We start from the raw sequence: 17,018 nt of genomic DNA on the forward strand, positions 1-17,018 counted from the left end.
GAAACGAGCCTCTCCCATTGGCCTCCTCTCGGCGCTCGGCTGTCTTCGGCTCGTCCTCCTCTCCGCCGCTCAGGAGCGAAAATGCCCGAAGACTGGCGCTGCTGCTGCGGATGCAAGGGCAGCAGGGCTGGGTAGGGTCTGGCCTGAGTGCGCAGTGGATGCTGAGGCAGAGAAACACAGTGCTTGTTGTCGTGATGGGTGTCTTATTGAGATGCAACTGGCACACTCAGACGGATGCATGCTCCATCGTCAACTCGAGCCCCTCCGTGTTGTTTGGCAGCAGTCTGATGAGGCTATTGAGGAGCGGGTGCTGTTTCGCAGCATCCCAGGCTTAGACAAATTGTTGCACCAAATGCAACGTTTCCCTCAGCTTCAGGTCATCTCTCGGTGCAGACTCCTAATCACCCTTAATCGCCAGTAATCCTGCAGGTAAGGAATCGATTCGTATTGCATGGTGTTATCTAATCAGCCAATGTTTATCAGGATCAATGATCAGATTATTGCATCCGTTTGACCTGTGACGGCGAGAAAATAATACGTCTATCAATAATATGCGCCACAGAAGCACCAGACTTCCATTGATTTTTAATCATTTTTATTTGTGATGCGATGATGTGGGGCCTGTGTATGAAATGTGTGAAACATGTCCTTCACTGCGCATTTGTATTATTGTGAAATGTGATACGTACTTAATAATTCAGGTCAGATGATCAGAATATGGAGTCTATTGCAGTCCATGTCTGAATGTTTTGGAGTCACATTGTTGCAGAAGCTATAGGACATTTGTGCTTTAGGCCTTTATAACAAAATTGGGTTGTATTGGTCTCATTTTCTGCAGATATACGCATCTCATGCAGACATCATGCCAGACTGCGCCTGCTGCACCGTGTTGTTGTGGAAATGGAGCAGCACACTGTGTACTTAATGTGTGTTACGCTACTGTAAGACTTGGCAGACATATCAACCTATATTATTCTGCAATGCAGACAAGAAAAATAACATGGCTGAGTAAGCGCCAGAGTTCTTGTCTGGAGGGTTTGTGGGTTTCAGATGCTGGTCCGCCTGCTCCCTGCTCCCCCTCAGCCATGATCAGATCCTGGGTGACCGTGTTGATGGATTGTAGGTCAGGAGGAGAATCCCTAATTTGAATGACACGGTCTGTTGTTGCATCAGCGCAGATGCAGTTAGTGTTGTATTAAAGAGGTGAAGAGGCATCTTTACTCCATGGTTATCCAATAATAAGGTCAGGTGATGTCCCACCTCGCTGTCACAATACTGTCGCCATCAGAATGAGTGATCAGCTCCTGTAGGAGGTTTCCTCAGTGGACACTTTTACCTCATCATGGACCACTTGTAGCTGATGTGTTACCACATCAAGATAGATGGATTTTGAGAATAGGATGAAGCTCACTGCAGCTGTTGAGACTGACAGCTGAGAGTCTGCTCAGTGTGTTGACGCTCCATTTTGATGCTTGTTGTGAAAAGGCGGCCCTCTCAGCCCACATTCACTTGGCTCCTCGATGTAACTGGATAGCACTTGATGCACTGACCTTCAGACCATCCACCACCAACAACACACACATTCACATGCACAGGCACATGTACACGTGAATCCCTTTGTGCACATGCAAACCGGTCCAAGTTCTCCACACTGGAGTGCCAGACCTCTGGAGCAATGTGCAGTAAAAGTGTGTCATTACTTTAATCAGCCTGTTGTTAAAAGCTTCACCTTGTTTTACTAAAAGCAGACAGAACTAAAGACTAAACTATTACAAATGATGTGTTTATTATGAATTCATTATAGTGATGGGGTTTTGATAATTGATGCATGTACAAGAAGTATCTGCACTCAAAAATAAATATGCCTTAAAGGGGCATTATGTCGTTTTGGAGAAGAAATTAAAATAGAATTTTAATATTTACAATAATTACAATAAATGTAATTTATTACAGGGGACAGAGTAGTCCATTTGAAATGCATTACCTTTGTGTTTAATACTTGAATAAGAAACACACTGCATTCATGTAGAAGGTTCCCTTTATTTTTAAACATAAAAATTGAATAAGCACATAAGTTTATGTACAAGTTTGCATTCATCAAATTTAATCACACTAAGTTATTGGATGTATTCACATTGACTCAACCTGACAGACAAACGTTGCATGCTAACGACCAGCTGGTTAGCATGCTAACTTCAGTAAATATCTCTGCATACAATAAACACACCTCATTACGTCAAAACTGTTATTTCTTCACATTCTGTTAATAATTTAAGATCATTTTTGAATGTTTTCAAACAAAACAAACGTACATGTTGCATCTTGAAAGTCAATGTTTTACACATAATGGATAGGATGGGACTAGACATATTGAGGTATGATATAGTTCACTCTATTCACTTGATATGAGTTTAAATGGTCAACCAAAAATAAAAATTCAGTCATTATCTACACACCCACATGCCGATAGAAAGTCAGGTGAAGTTTCTTCATCTACAAAACATCTCTGGAGCCTCACAGCAAAACAGCGTTCTCCTAACAAGTGAAGTACATGGGTACTTGTTTTAAAACGTGAAAAACAACCCAAAACCATTTAATAAAATGGCTCCATACTACTCGTCTGGCATAATACAAGTCTTTGTAAACACTGAGATCCCAAATTGATATCAAAAGACATGCTCGTGCACCGATGCTAAAGCTTTTAGCTTAGCAGCTACAGTGAAGCTTTAGGCTTCAAAAAAGGTGTACGTGACGTCTTTTCAAATCAATTTTGGATCTCTGGGCTTCCAGAGAATTGGATTAGGCTGGACGAGCTGTTTGGAGCCATTTTATGTTTTACTTTAGTTGTTTGTTTTTTTAAACAAGTCCCCATCTACTTTAGCTGTTTAGGAGATCGCTGCAACACTGTTTTGCTGTGAAGCACCAGAAATGTTTTGTGGACCATAAAACTTCACCCGACTTTCTTTCGGCATGGAGGTGAGTAGATAATGACAGAAGTATCTGTTTTGTTTGAGGTGTTCCTTTAATCTGCAGAAAATCCCTTCCACCAAAAAAATAAATGAAACCTCAGTATCCATGATGAATAAAATCAATGAAAATTAACCCCTACAGTCACAGATATGTATTTGTTTTTATTAAAGTTAATTATTCATTAATTAATTTCGTCTCCAAGCAATAAGATGCCTAGATGTTATGAATACTTATTATATATATTAAGCGGGAGGCATGAAACACAATCATAACATGTAACACGATATGCCATTAGCAGTAATGTGCATACGGCCCTCAGTTTTGATGTTTCTGTAACGAGGAAACAATAACTTCTTATCATGTAGACGTGACTGTTCCCACTCTGTTTCCTCGAGATAACCAGCCTGTGTTTGTATAATAAAATGAGAACTAATGCCACTTTATTATTTCCCCTCATCTCCACTGGAAGCAGTATAGATCGAAAAACTGGTATCATGCTGTTATGAGACATACAGCTGGCAGACATGTACACAGTCATGCCCTCTGAGTGGCTTTTTCTATTTATATATATCCTGACCATGTGAAAAGGACGGCTTATTAATAGCAGACGTCTACAGTATGTTTGCATGTGAACGGTCAGTCCTCACTGACATCGAACACCATAGTACAGCACAAGTATTGTTTTCATGTTGTCTGTTTATGGACTACCTGAATGTCATTCTGCTGAGTCACCCAGGTGAGTGTGTTAGTGGAGCTTCACAAAGGCTGCTGGTGTCTGTGGTGTTTTGGATTTGCATAACAGTTTGGAGGCTGTTGAACCGAAAAGCATCCTTGCTGTTTTGTGTGTTTCATTTCCCTCCACACTGCCTGTGGTCGGATGAAAGGATAGAAAGAGCATTTCATTGTGTTGCTAGGAAACAGCTCGGGTCCAATATTATGGGAACCAAGCAAGGACCTAGTTTCTTCACGCTGAGCTGTTGACATTTGCAGAAAAATAAACCTGGAATCATTTATAATGCGTATGCGAAAAGCTAGTAACAAGCTTCACAAGCCCACCCACACACATTGTCTGTTCTTGTATTTATGTAAACCTCCATATTCTGTCTCTTGTTTATGCAGGGGGGCACCATGCTGACCAGTATCACTGAAGGCATATTGTGCTGCCTGACTGGGAAGGCAGCCAGCCTGGTTTTGCCCCTGGAGTCGACAGAACCCTCCGATGGTTTTGAGTTTGTGGAGGTGAAACCTGGAAGAGTCCTGCGGGTGCGGCACATCGTCCCCGAGCGTCAGCCCGTAGTAACAGAAGAGCAAGTCACAGGCAAGGAGAAGAACCATGACTGCGATGATGGCGGCCCTCCTGAGGACTTTCAGAACAAGAGCGATACCGGCAGCAGTGTCCACTGCAAGAGGAAGATCACTGTCTACCGCAACGGCCAGCTAGTGATTGAGAACCTCGGTGATGTTCTGCACTCTGAGATCCTGCAGTGTCAGGATGGGGATCTGGAGCCGTGTAGCACTGTAGAGGTGGAGCTGGCTGACTACAAAGAGATGCCCTCTTCTCCTGACCCCAACCCTGTTCCCCCTCCAGTCCCTCCAACCCTCGGGGAGCAGAAACCTGCTCCACCTCCTCGCCGCCGCCGTCGCAAGCCCAAACGCACAGTGCTGATCGACTCGAAGAGGGTGATCTCGAGCTGCAAAGGGACACACTCGGACGTAGCGCTGTTCTTCGTGCACGGTGTGGGAGGTTCTCTTGACATTTGGGGCAGCCAGCTGGACTTCTTCTCTCGGCTGGGCTATGAGGTCATCGCACCAGACCTGGCGGGGCATGGAGCCAGCACTGCCCCGCAGATCGCAGCCGCTTATACTTTCTATGCCCTTGCAGAGGATCTCCGTGCCATCTTTAAGAGATATGCTCGTAAACGCAACATTCTCATCGGCCACTCATATGGGTGAGGATTTGTGAGATGCTTTGTAATGAATCATTCCCCACTGGAAAGAGGCAATTCTACATTAAAGGTGCATTATGTAGTTTGTAGGAAGACATTTTTCTCAGAAGACAAAGTCTTTGTTTTCATGACTGAATAAACTGAATAAACAAACTGACATTAAAGGACAACTTTGTTTATATGTGGCGGACCCTGCCACCTTTCTAGCTTCAAACACAGTTCAACACGCACCTTATTTTCCTCTGAGAACAGCTTGTTCATTCAGTTATGGAAAAAATAAATATGTCTGAGTTTGTAGTATTACCTAAATATTGTAAACACTACAATTTTTCTCCAAAAGTACATAGTGCCCCTTTAAAGTTCCTTTTCTTGTAGTAGTGATTAACATGCTGTGCTCATCTCATTCTGTCTCCTCCAGGGTGTCATTTTGCACCTTCCTGGCCCACGAATATCCTGATCTGGTCCACAAGGTGGTGATGATCAATGGAGGGGGTCCCACAGCTCTGGAGCCCAGTCTGTGCTCCATCTTCCAGCTGCCATCTTGTGTCCTGCACTGTCTGTCACCCTGCCTGGCCTGGAGCTTCCTCAAGTAAGACCTCATATGGAAAGTGAAATTGTCATCACATTGCTCACCCAATAGTTCCAAGTAACACTTTTTTTTCTCCCTAACTTTCAGAGCTGGATTCGCCCGTCAGGGTGCCAAAGAAAAGCAGCTGTTGAAGCAGGGCAATGCCTTCAATGTGTCTCCGTTTGTCCTGCGAGCCATGATGAGTGGCCAGTACTGGCCTGAGGGGGATGAGGTCTACCATGCTGAGCTCACCGTGCCCATCCTTCTGGTTCATGGCATGTGTGACAAGTTTGTGCCCATGGATGAGGACCAGCGCATGGCAGAGGTATAGTCCACCTTCATCATGTGCTATCAAATTTGAGATGTTTAAAGGATAAGGTCACCCAAAAAATGAAAGTCTAGTCACTATCATGATCAGCCGGGTATAGTTTTGTAGTCCAAAAACCATTTCACCAAAAATAACGTAAAATGCCTCCATACCGCTCGTCTGACGTAATCCATCAGGGGTGTGTAGATAGTTACTCAATTTTCTTTTTTGGGTGAACTGTTCCTTTAATGTTACCTATTGTAATGTTCTGCATTCATTCTTGGCTTCTTTTCTAGATCCTCCTGTTTGCTTTCCTAAAAGTCATCGAGGAGGGAAGTCACATGGTCATGATGGAGTGTCCCGACACCGTCAACACCCTCCTCCACGAGTTCTTTCTATGGGAGCCTGACATGTCCAAAAAAGACAGCAGCAAGACGGACACAGAGAAGACAGTTGCTCTCAGTGACACTCTCCACACTCTGAAAACCAATAGGTCTATGGACAAATAACCAACAGGGAGTCTAGTTTTAACACGGAAACCAAGCAGAGGGCCTTTTTCGACAGGTGTTCTTAAGGCTGCTCCCAGGCTGAGAGCTGTTATAAACAGGGCCACATCTTAATGATGCGGACGGCCACTGGTGCTCAAAGATAAAGCAGGACTTAGGCATGGTGCCAACCAGAGAGCGATGGAACGGACATAAGGATGAGAGGAATGGATGCAATTACACCATCAGTTTCTGCTTCGCTTTTTGATACCAGTTTGTGCTCCATCTCGTCATGTTTGGAAAACGACACAACACCTGAAGATCAGAAGGACTTTGTCCATTCGTGATTTGTGTGTGTGAATTGTTTCTGGTGAAGAAGTGACTTCTGCAAGGTGCAAAAAGCATCAAATCCATGAAATGGTGTGTGAATTTAGTCACATTTTATCTTAAATATTCTGTAAAGTACTGCAGAGCTTCTGTTTTACCTTTACACAATGGTCTTACATCTGCTTTCAATGGGAAACTGGAGAGGTGATATGCAGTAAAATGAGGAAATACAGATCTGATTCAGCAGGTATGAAGGTGAATGACATCTTATAGTAAAACTCAAGTGTTTATAATAACAGATTATTATCAGATACTGACTGAATGGGAGTGGCAAATGGGTTACAGACATTAAATATATACTGATACATGCAAAATGTAATTAATAATTGCAAAACATGAATACATAGACTACATTATGACAAAAAGTCATTGTTCATCTGCAATACAGCCACCTATTAACCACTTCCATACAATATGCAGTGTGCGCCATCTCAAACACTCACAGCTGTCGTCAATACAATTGGCTCATCTATTTCCAAATGACAGCAATTTATTTTCATATATATTGAACTCTTATATAGAATCTAAATCCAAAAAGCTATGTGTGTCTATGTTAAGCACAATGTAACCAATTCATAGTTGCATGAAAATTAAGTAATATACAAACGGAGATGTGCGTGAACTGGTTGCAAACACAGATGTAAACAAACATGGATGCCATTTCTTGAACAGTATATAATATCCTAAGGATACAAAGTACTGAGGCCCTGCATGACTTCAGAATATGAAAAGGTGTGAGGGTTGTTTCAGATAATATATTCTCATATTAAAAAGTCCCTGTGGGTTCCTCTCTAATCAAAAAAAAGTGTTCCTTTAAATGTGTATGAAGTATTATTTTGCCTTTATTTTGAAATGTCAGCAACTGCCATTAAAATATTGTGGTTGTATTGACCGCTTTAAGCTGATAAATGCAAAACTAGAGTATGTTCCCCTGCTACTCTCCAGTCCAACATATTTATCTAATGGTGTCAGGCAGAGAGAACGAGCTGAACATGATGCTCACTGAAAGACATTCATTCGTGGGTGCTGCTTTGTCTCATAGTGGGACAGTAAGATGAGAGTAAAAGCACAGTGTGATGTGTTCCCGGACAGTGCTAATCTGCTGACTGGATAGTTTAAACTGTTATGAGTAGCAGAAGGTGTAATCTGGTGGATTTGAGACTGAGTGTCCAGAGCTTCAAATGTTCAAACACGAGTTAGCCAAAGGAGGAGGTCCCCCACAAAGAGGGACATCTGTACTGATCATGCTGGTCCATTATATATGCATTTTGACAGAATGCAGATGCAACATGACTGGTCTTATGCAACTGGAACAAATAGTAAGAAAACAGAGTGGAAATAAAACTGAGCTGGCACTGACACCTCAAAAACATTATATATTCTCTATGGACTTTCCAAAAACCAACAAGTGCTGCTGATGCAACGTACTGTACGTCTCCTTTGGTGTAAAAGGTCAGTAAAACTGTATGGACTACAGGGTGCACATGTACTTCCTCTTATGCTAAAAGTGTGCAAATACAAATTGTCAGTGCTCATATGTGCTATATCTTTTTGTGGTTAACAAAAATGTGTTAATGTTATTGTTGCATTTATTCATGGGAATCATAATATATGCACTGCCTGAATGTAGATGCATATAACATTATATAGCCTATCGAAACAGTTGGATTCAGTGTATGAACGTGCCTTTCCCTGGCATGAAATAAAACAGATGTTCACAGTCTACACAGGATTTCGCTTGTGTGTTTGTTTGTGGCGGTAACATACTCTGTTTTTTTCTGAGAGGGTCGTCCAGCAATCAGAAGGTCGTCGGTTCGAACCCCCGGCTCCCCCAGCTGTGTGTCGAAGTATCCTTGAGCAAGATACTGAATCCCAATTTGCTCCTGATGACGGTTGGCACTTGACACCTCTGCCATCAGTGGGTGAATGTGACAAATGTTGTAAAGGCGCTTTGAGGAAAAGCAAATAAATATGCAGCCATTTTTAGAAAGAGATTATAAGGGTGATAATGAGATTAATTCTTTTGGGCTGAATATGTAGGAATAAGTGTTATGGCTTGATGCAGGATACAGCCACATTAGTATGATGAGATTATCTTTCCTAATTATTTTAAAGGTGCATTATGTAGATTGGGGGAGAAAGATCTTCTTCGAAGAATATTTACGCCTAAACAAACTAAATAACAAACTCTATTTGTTTTCATGACTGAATAAACTAAATAAACAAACATACTGTTTTACTTTGTTTACATGTGGCGGACCCTGCCACCTTTCTAGCTTCAAACAGTGCTCTGGGGACCTTATTTTCCTCTAAGGACAGCTTGTTTATTCAGTTATGGATAAAATAAATATTTCTGAGTTTGTATTATTACTTCAGTAATATTGTACATATTAAAATAATGTGTTTGAATTACTTCTTTCTAAAATTATTACTTAATTGCTAGTAGCTCCAATTTCGCCAGAGACAGTAAAATAAAATAGTAAATTGATTTTCCTGAGATGAGTAAGAATATGTGATTAAAACAATATTAACATATTAAATATGTTCCATACAAACATACCAAAGTATATATATTATAACATCGCTCTTTATAATAAACGTGATATAATTTCTGGGTTAATAAAGTTTACATTAAAGTCTTTCTAACAAGATGAGATTTAAACTCGTGTTTTCATCCGTCAGATGACGACACACCAGAGCCGCCCTCTCATTGGCTGAGCGCGTCCCATGCGTGTTGTGGTAAACAAAATTCGGGCTGCGTGTGCATGCGTAAAAGTGGTAATGGAGGATAGTGATCTACTCACAGGGGGCTTAGTTAGCAAGCTGTCTTCTTTCACTTCTGTTCACGACCGCTCTTTCCATTGATTACGAGGCATTAACGACGTAAAGGATTATCGTTTGAATCAACCGAGAGGAGGCGGTAGGTGTCTGCATGTCGAGTTATCTAACGGCCGTCCCAGAATGTTAGCTTCTTAACTCACAATGCTAACCTGACGGCTAAACCAGCCGGAACTGCTCCACAGCTAAGATGCTAGACGACGGGTGGAGTCTACTTCCTAGATTAGATATCACTGACTTGGCGAATGATAGTTTCACTGTTTGTGTCGTCTGTAAAACTTAAACAATTGTTGAACGACGCTTATAAGAGTAAAACAGCAATAATTTTATAACTTACCAAGACTTATGAGGACGTCAAAGCTAGCTCTGTTCAAGTTTGCTAACGGCACACTATACGAATGAACTGGATAGGCTGCAACCAAGCAACGGTGGATTCTGTAATACAGGACATAGCCTCATCCCATCGGTGTTAGCGTGAACTAGCTAAGCTAGCTGTCTTGTGATCATTACTTTCTCTTTCGGGACACCATGAAAACAAGATGGCAAGTTTGTTCACAGCCACAATGCATTAATTTGCATCCCCGTATACGCGAACAGGAATACATTAGACATGAATACCACTGAAAACATCTATGCTATGCTAACATACTAGCTAATGCTATGCTATGTGTTATAGAGTGCCCGTTTTACAAATTAGCTCACGTTTCTGTAGCAAGTTAGCAAATGAGCTAATGTTAGCTGGCTGGGCTTCCACACTGGGGTCGAGTTAAAGAGACGCGGGTTTAACCAATCAGGGGCGGATATAGTTTTTCCCAGCCCCGACCGGGCTAGCCTGTCCCCGCCATAGTGAGGAAACGTATACACGTAACATGCAACAGTGATGTATAACTAGAAATGGTCAAGTAATGTCGTGCTTTCTTTGCTATTCAAAACCAGCGATATTAAGAGTATGTAAAAGAAGGGGTAATCGGTTTTGCTGTGTCAAAAAGGAAAGATGAATATAGTGGACATAAATCCTGAAAAGCAAATGTGCCAAAATGGACAGAGTTATAATAACTTGTACTACAAAATATTATTTTTGTTCTTTTACTGTAGTACTTTGTTTGTAGTTATTCAATTTAGCTGCAGGAATGCAGGGCAATAAATACTGGATTCAATTAAAGTGGGTAGATGAATAATGGAATAGTTGATATAAAGATTTAAAACCACACAGAATATAAATATCACATCATTAAATCACAGTTTCACCATTTACAATCGACAGGAAGTCCAGTTGAGTTCCGGGATGGCGTCAGATGTGGTTTCCCAAAACCATGGGTCCAAGGGGATCATGACATTTTACCCCACTGTCGAGGAGTTCAAGAACTTCACCCGCTACATTGCATATGTGGAGTCCCAGGGAGCACACAAAGCGGGCCTGGCTAAAGTAAGTACTGATGTACTGTTCCCACAGGCCATTTTCACAGCCATCAGAGTTTTTATGGCATCGTATTTATTAGCAGCAGAAAATGGCGGGCAAATTAACGATTTAAACCTGGCAATGTCTAGCATCTGTTTTTTCTCTGAAACGATTTCAACAAACATAAGGTCACCTGTTGTGCATGTTCCATCACTCTATATGTTGTAAGCATTTTAGCATCAGCTTGTCAGAAAAAAATTTATACTGTTGAAAAATCTTCATAACAAATGGTAAAACAAAATAACTCGCTGTCCACCTTATTCCTTCAAGATTGTCCCACCAAAGGATTGGAAGCCTAGATCCTCTTACGACGATATAGACGAGTTGGTGATACCTGCACCCATTCAGCAGGTGGTGACAGGCCAGTCTGGCCTTTTCACACAATACAACATTCAGAAGAAGGCCATGACGGTCAGAGAGTTTCGCAAGATGGCCAACAGTGACAAGTGAGAAATTAAGCTTTAAACTTATTTCTGCAGTTATCCGAAATCTGTTACACCTGCAGTTGAATGCAGTCAGCTGCACTTTAACCTCTTGATGCCGAAGTTTATTTATGGTGTTGGTACTAATTAATGTCTTTTTATAGGTTCTGTAGTCCACATTATGATGACTTTGAGGAGCTGGAAAGGAAGTACTGGAAGAATGTGACGTTTAACCCTCCCATATATGGGGCAGATGTTAATGGAACTCTATATGACCCTGTGAGTTGAAGCTGCATGGATGTGGTGGCTGTTGTGAATATTTATCAGTATTGATTATTGCTGTCTGTGTGTCTGTTGACCTGATACATCACGGATGTGGATACTGATCATTGTCGTCTTCATCACCGCTTTGTTGATCTTGTGTTATCTGCTGTGCTCCTGCAGGAGGTCAAAGAGTGGAACATTTGCCGTCTGGACACCATTTTGGATACCGTTGAACACGAAAGCGGCATCACCATTGAGGGTGTCAATACACCCTACTTGTATTTTGGCATGTGGAAGACCACATTTGCATGGCACACTGAGGACATGGACCTCTACAGTATCAACTACTTGCACTTTGGAGAGCCTAAATCATGGTAAAGACACAAATATATATTACAATATATACATGCATAGTATCCGTTTACCATGACTAAGAAGACTTCTTCGTATATGTGCAGGTACTGTGTTCCTCCAGAGCATGGAAAAAGATTGGAGCGTTTGGCTCAAGGTAAGAGACTGGGATTTTCTTCTGTAGATGTATATGAAGCTGTTGTTGGTCATGGATTGTAACATTTATCTGCTCTCTCTTCTTCTAGGGTTCTTTCCTGGTAGCTCCCAGAATTGTGAGGCCTTTTTGAGGCACAAGATGACGCTCATCTCTCCCTCCATACTGAAGAAATACGGTATCCCATTTGATAAGGTATGACGAGAGTATATGTTTATTCATTGTTTTACTTTATACCCACTACACAAGCCAAATGTATACACCGCAGTTACTAATTATTTTAATACCTCTCCCTTAGATTACTCAGGAGGCTGGTGAGTTCATGGTAACTTTCCCTTATGCCTATCATGCTGGTTTCAACCACGGTTTCAACTGTGCAGAATCCACCAACTTTGCCACAGAGAGATGGATTGAGTACGGCAAGCAAGCAGTTTTGGTAAGAGCCACCAAATGAAGACATAGAAAACCAAACTTAACCTCATTTAAATCCGGTTTAATCTTGCTAGTAAGAATGTAAACGTATACAATCACATAATCAAGGACATGTTTAAAGATGCACATGCAACAATATCACCTGTAACATTCATCATGTGCCTTTCTTTCCTTTAGTGCTCTTGCCGTAAAGACATGGTGAAGATTTCCATGGATGTTTTTGTGAAGAAATACCAGCCAGAGCGCTATGAACAATGGCTGGCAGGGCGAGATGTGGCACCCATTGATCACTCACGGCCAACCCCAGAGGCAAAGGAGTTTCTGGGGGAGTCCTTTAATGACATCACCAGCAACAGTAATGGCAACTCCACAGAGTGCTGCGGGGAGGACGGAGAGCGGAAGAGGTGGGTAATACGCTGCGTTTTTAGTTTGTTTGGATGGAACATGCTGTGAAAAGTTTTGGCACATGCTTTGGGTGACTTAGTGCTCCTGTGTTTATTTTTATACTCTGTCTCTGGCCAACTCACTTTGGTTGACCAGTTGAAAGAATATATATGGAGCCTGTGACAGATTTAATCAGGCACTAACAGAAATTCCCGTATCTTATTTATGTTTACAACATTTAGCAGATGCCCTTTTTATTAATCAGTATACCATCAAAACCAAGAGCTCAAGTTTAGGTAAACATTTGACAGCAGTCATACATTTCCTGTAAATAGCTGGCTGTATGAACTACAATACAGGCAGTGTAGGGATCTTGTAGTAGTTTTCATTTTTTGACAAGAAACATAATATTTGTCCCGGGAAATAGTAGAAATTACATTTTATGTGTAACATAAACTTAATATTAGACTAACAATAATATACTGACTCTGTGGTATATGAAACACAATGTGCATTGACTTAGTTATTCCATATTCTATTAAAGGAGCTGTAAACCTGATAGACTGCTCAGTGTTTGTTACTATTAGATTAAAGACGTAATTACAGCAGAGCAAATCAGTGCTAATTAATTGAGACAAAACAATATAGACATGCTTAATAATTATAGAGAAGGACTGGGATGTGCTAATGCATTTTTCCAGGAAGGCCCTGCTCTACACAGGGACAGTTGGACATTATTGTACCTGAAGCTCTCAAATGATTCAGCACTAATTTTTGAAACTGTGGTTTGTTGTGTTGTATTGAATTCTAGTATATAAATTCAGGGTGACCAACGTCAGCCCTTTTAAAAGGAATGTATTTCATTTTTATTTGTGCAAGTTTTCTTTAAAACTCGAGTACACCGCTCGCCAAATGTCTGCTGGGATCAGTTCCAGTCCCCCCTGCAACCCTGCTTAGGATGAGCATTTATGGCTCATGAATGAACGAGGAGTAAATGTTTTTCTATTGAAGCTTTTGTCAAGCTTTAAATTTACAGCAACCAAACACAAAACCAACACATCAATGTCACTGTCAAAGGCCAAATACATCTTCACAGTTCTATTTATGTGTGCGAAATGTCAAGTAGTCAAAAGACAAACCACCCATCACACAAGACCATAAAAACTCTACTAACAATAATTCAGCACGTACAATTGCAAGGCACAAAATGTTAAAATGATGGTTGGGGCTGGAGAGAAGGGGCAGTAATCAAGTCGTCACGTTGAATATTTCCTAGACACACAGCTGATGTCCATGGTGCTTTTAATAGGCAGATCCTGAGGCATTTCCTATCAAGTGAAACAGATCTTCATAAAGTTACCAGTAACACATCCGTAATTGTTCGGTGCAGTTTCCTGATATTAGAAACCAAAGGAAATGGGATGAAGGTCGTCTGTTCTCAACTGCTGTCTCTGTTTGGTAAACTCTCAGCACCACACAGAGGATAGAGACCAAGAGACACAGAGTGTGTCTGGAAGTGCCAGAGGAGGTCGTTCCCAAGGATGAAGATGAGGAAGATGTGGAGCAGTATGGGAAGCGTCCCCGGCTAAGCCTTATACCGCCACGTATTATGTCACAAGATGGAAAGAGAAATAAAGGTATTGTCACCTCTGCAGTATCTAACTAGTTTTCTGTTGGGAAGCTAAGCTGGTTTTGTGTTGAAAGAAATTTAAGTGAAATGACCTCTGATTTCATTTGCAGGGCCACCAAAGTTGGTTGTCACACCGACCAAGCTCACTTTATTGGATCCATTTCACAGGGGCTTAACCCAAAGTAACAGTGACGTCACCCGTCCCCCTCATTACACCAAGACTCGTGCGCCTGCGATCTCGTCTCAGTCCCAGGCCAGAAACGGACACCTGTCAGTTTCAGTGGCCCCATCATGGACAGATGCCACCGCTCAGCCCACCCGCAAAATGGGGGTGGCCAGCCTGCTCTTCCACAGGACTCTGAGCCCAAAAGACACTCTTCAGGTGCACAGCTACACTCTAGAAAAGCAGCAGCAGCCCCACACACAGCTGCAGGTGCACAGCTACGCCAGAGAGCACCAACCCCGTCATCTCCAGCACAAAACCTGCACACCATCACACACGCAGGTCCAGTCCTCGTCTCAGGCACCAAACTGTGAACGAACGGAGCCAGAGCCAGAGCCAGAGCCAGAAACCAAGATTGTTCTCACCAAAGTAGCGCCGAAGGAATCTGAAGCACAGAGTGTTGTGGAGCAGGACCAAAAGGAGGAAAAACCTAAAATGTCAGCGCCTGTTGAGACAGAGGTTGAAGTGGAGACGCTTGAAGTTGAGCCCACCAGCCAGTCTACACCCTCCCCGACTCAAACACAACCCAGAGTGTTGAGTAAAACAGAGATGGAGGCCCCGAAGAACAGCAAGCGAAAGGTCTGTTTTTTGTTTGTTGTTAATTTAGTATTTTATGAATATACGTGCATCGAGAAAGCACTCACGCAAAAGATGCAACAGGTGAAATGTCATTGTTGGCACGTGAATGTTTGAGCACATTCTCTACGCTGCATGCATCGTCTTTCCTGTCAACTGAACACCAAGTTCATAGCTTGTAGTCACTCCTGGACAAATATGAACTTAAGTTTATATTTGGGCTCATAGATAAATGTGTCTTTGCTTCATAACACTATTATGCATGCAGACACTAAAGAAAAAAACAAGCAACATCTTTTTGGTGGCTCTGTACTGGTGCATTTTCCTTGCATGTTGTTCCATACTTATCCCTCTGAATTTGGCATTATTGCTAGCTCTTCTAATAGAAGTGTCCTCAGAGGTATCTCTGGTGGCAGAATGCACTTCATTAGGAATTATTTTAAAGTCTGTCATCAATGCAGGGCTGCAACTAACGGCAACTAACAATAATTTTCATTGTCACTTAGTCTGTGGATTTTGTTCTTGATTAATCGATTAGTTGTTTGATTCAGAAAACTGTCAATTAGTGTTTTCTGAAGACCAAGATGACACCCCCAAATTTCTTGTTTTGTCACAAGCTGAAGTTATTCAGCTCACTGTCATAGAGGAGGAAATAAACCAGAAAATATTAACATTTAGAAGTTGGAATCAGTCGTTTTCTTAAAAAATGTACTAAAACCAATTCGTCGCTCATCAAAATAGTTGGCAGTTAATCTAACAGTTCACAACTAATCGATAAATCGATTAACGTTGCAGCTCTAGGTGAATGTTGAATGTTATTCATGCTGTTTAAACTACAGAGTAACCACTGCCCCCTTGCGGATAGTGGCATAGTCATCCTGAAAGACACCGTTCCTGTCAGGAAACCAATACCTGATGAGATGAAGGTGATCGCTCAAAGCCATGTAAGTAGTTACTAGCTGTGACCGAATCCTCAAAGCGATCAATGCACCCAATGCTTACCTGGAAATGTTATGCATACCAGTACAGAGCTTCCAATATGCCTGAGAATTATGAGAGTGTGTGGACAATAACGTTATGTCTACTGTGACAGTTGAATCCCTGTTTTGAAGTTTTGTCTTGCTATACACTTATCACTCCAGCAGGTGGCAGAAGAGCAGTCATACTGCAAGTCGATTGTGAAGAAGCAGCAGCAGCAGGCTCAGCTCTGTAAGCTTCCCCGTCATCACCCTCTGATCAGAGAGGTGCACAGTGATGATGGTACGCACCTGTTTGGTTCATCTGCGTCATGAAATGATATGATGGTGGCGGTTTTAAAAAACTAAATGTCTTTTCTTCCATCATCCTGCTGTAGAAGTGTGTGTGAACGTGGAGGTTGAGCAAGAGGAGAAAGAGGAGTGGGCGAAGCCGCTCGGCCGGTTGTGGCAGTGTCGGCCATACGACCCTCAGGCAGAGAGAGAGTACAACAAGAGCATGGGCGAGCAGGCCCCCTACTGCTGCATCTGCCTGCTCTTCCACACCTACCATCAGGTGACAACTACAAGCATGCTGTGCTTTTAGAAAGTTTGGTTATTTAATGTTGTTATTAACATCCTTGTGCATTTTGAGTGACAGTTATAGTT

General features: G+C 42.0%; 2 protein-coding genes and 1 long non-coding RNA gene across 5 annotated transcripts in view; 2 read left to right on the forward strand and 1 right to left on the reverse strand.

The window, feature by feature from the left end:
* On the forward strand, positions 1-8,388 carry LOC311267040 (protein ABHD8-like). Its single transcript, XM_084369843.1, has 5 exons — positions 1-429; positions 4,090-4,919; positions 5,335-5,505; positions 5,593-5,809; positions 6,088-8,388. The coding sequence occupies exons 2-5, from the start codon at positions 4,099-4,101 to the stop codon at positions 6,298-6,300; spliced, it is 1,422 nt and encodes a 473-aa protein (XP_084225969.1). The 5' UTR covers positions 1-429; positions 4,090-4,098; the 3' UTR covers positions 6,301-8,388.
* On the reverse strand, positions 8,220-10,090 carry LOC311267041. Its single transcript, XR_014623789.1, has 2 exons — positions 9,839-10,090; positions 8,220-8,612 (listed from the first exon to the last, which is right to left on the reverse strand). It is a non-coding gene; the product is annotated as an uncharacterized lncRNA (long non-coding RNA).
* Positions 9,413-17,018, forward strand: part of LOC311267039 (lysine-specific demethylase 4A-like) — an 18,960-nt gene continuing 11,354 nt past the window's right edge. Inside the window, exons 1-14 of one of the 3 annotated variants that reach the window (XM_084369840.1) lie at positions 9,413-9,583; positions 10,766-10,927; positions 11,231-11,406; positions 11,547-11,661; positions 11,827-12,020; positions 12,105-12,154; positions 12,243-12,346; positions 12,450-12,587; positions 12,761-12,987; positions 14,438-14,604; positions 14,708-15,399; positions 16,236-16,340; positions 16,539-16,656; positions 16,751-16,926. In XM_084369840.1, the coding sequence (XP_084225966.1) occupies positions 10,787-10,927; positions 11,231-11,406; positions 11,547-11,661; positions 11,827-12,020; positions 12,105-12,154; positions 12,243-12,346; positions 12,450-12,587; positions 12,761-12,987; positions 14,438-14,604; positions 14,708-15,399; positions 16,236-16,340; positions 16,539-16,656; positions 16,751-16,926 (2,403 nt within the window). In that variant the 5' untranslated portion in view covers positions 9,413-9,583; positions 10,766-10,786. The remainder of the gene's footprint in view (positions 9,584-10,765; positions 10,928-11,230; positions 11,407-11,546; positions 11,662-11,826; positions 12,021-12,104; positions 12,155-12,242; positions 12,347-12,449; positions 12,588-12,760; positions 12,988-14,437; positions 14,605-14,707; positions 15,400-16,235; positions 16,341-16,538; positions 16,657-16,750; positions 16,927-17,018) is intronic. The other 2 variants (XM_084369841.1, XM_084369842.1) reach the window with 2 other exon arrangements.

This window comes from Pagrus pagrus, assembly GCF_965226575.1.
Source record: "Pagrus pagrus genome assembly, chromosome: 12".
In the NCBI taxonomy this organism is placed as follows: Eukaryota; Metazoa; Chordata; class Actinopteri; order Spariformes; family Sparidae; genus Pagrus; species Pagrus pagrus.

Coding starts and splice junctions, on each gene's coding strand:
- LOC311267040 (XM_084369843.1), top strand. CDS start 4,099: ATGCTGACCAGTATCACTGAAGGCATATTGTGCTGCCTGACTGGGAAG. Junction 4,920..5,334: donor CTCATCGGCCACTCATATGG/GTGAGGATTTGT, acceptor TGTCTCCTCCAG/GGTGTCATTTTGCACCTTCC. Junction 5,810..6,087: donor AGGACCAGCGCATGGCAGAG/GTATAGTCCACC, acceptor CTTCTTTTCTAG/ATCCTCCTGTTTGCTTTCCT.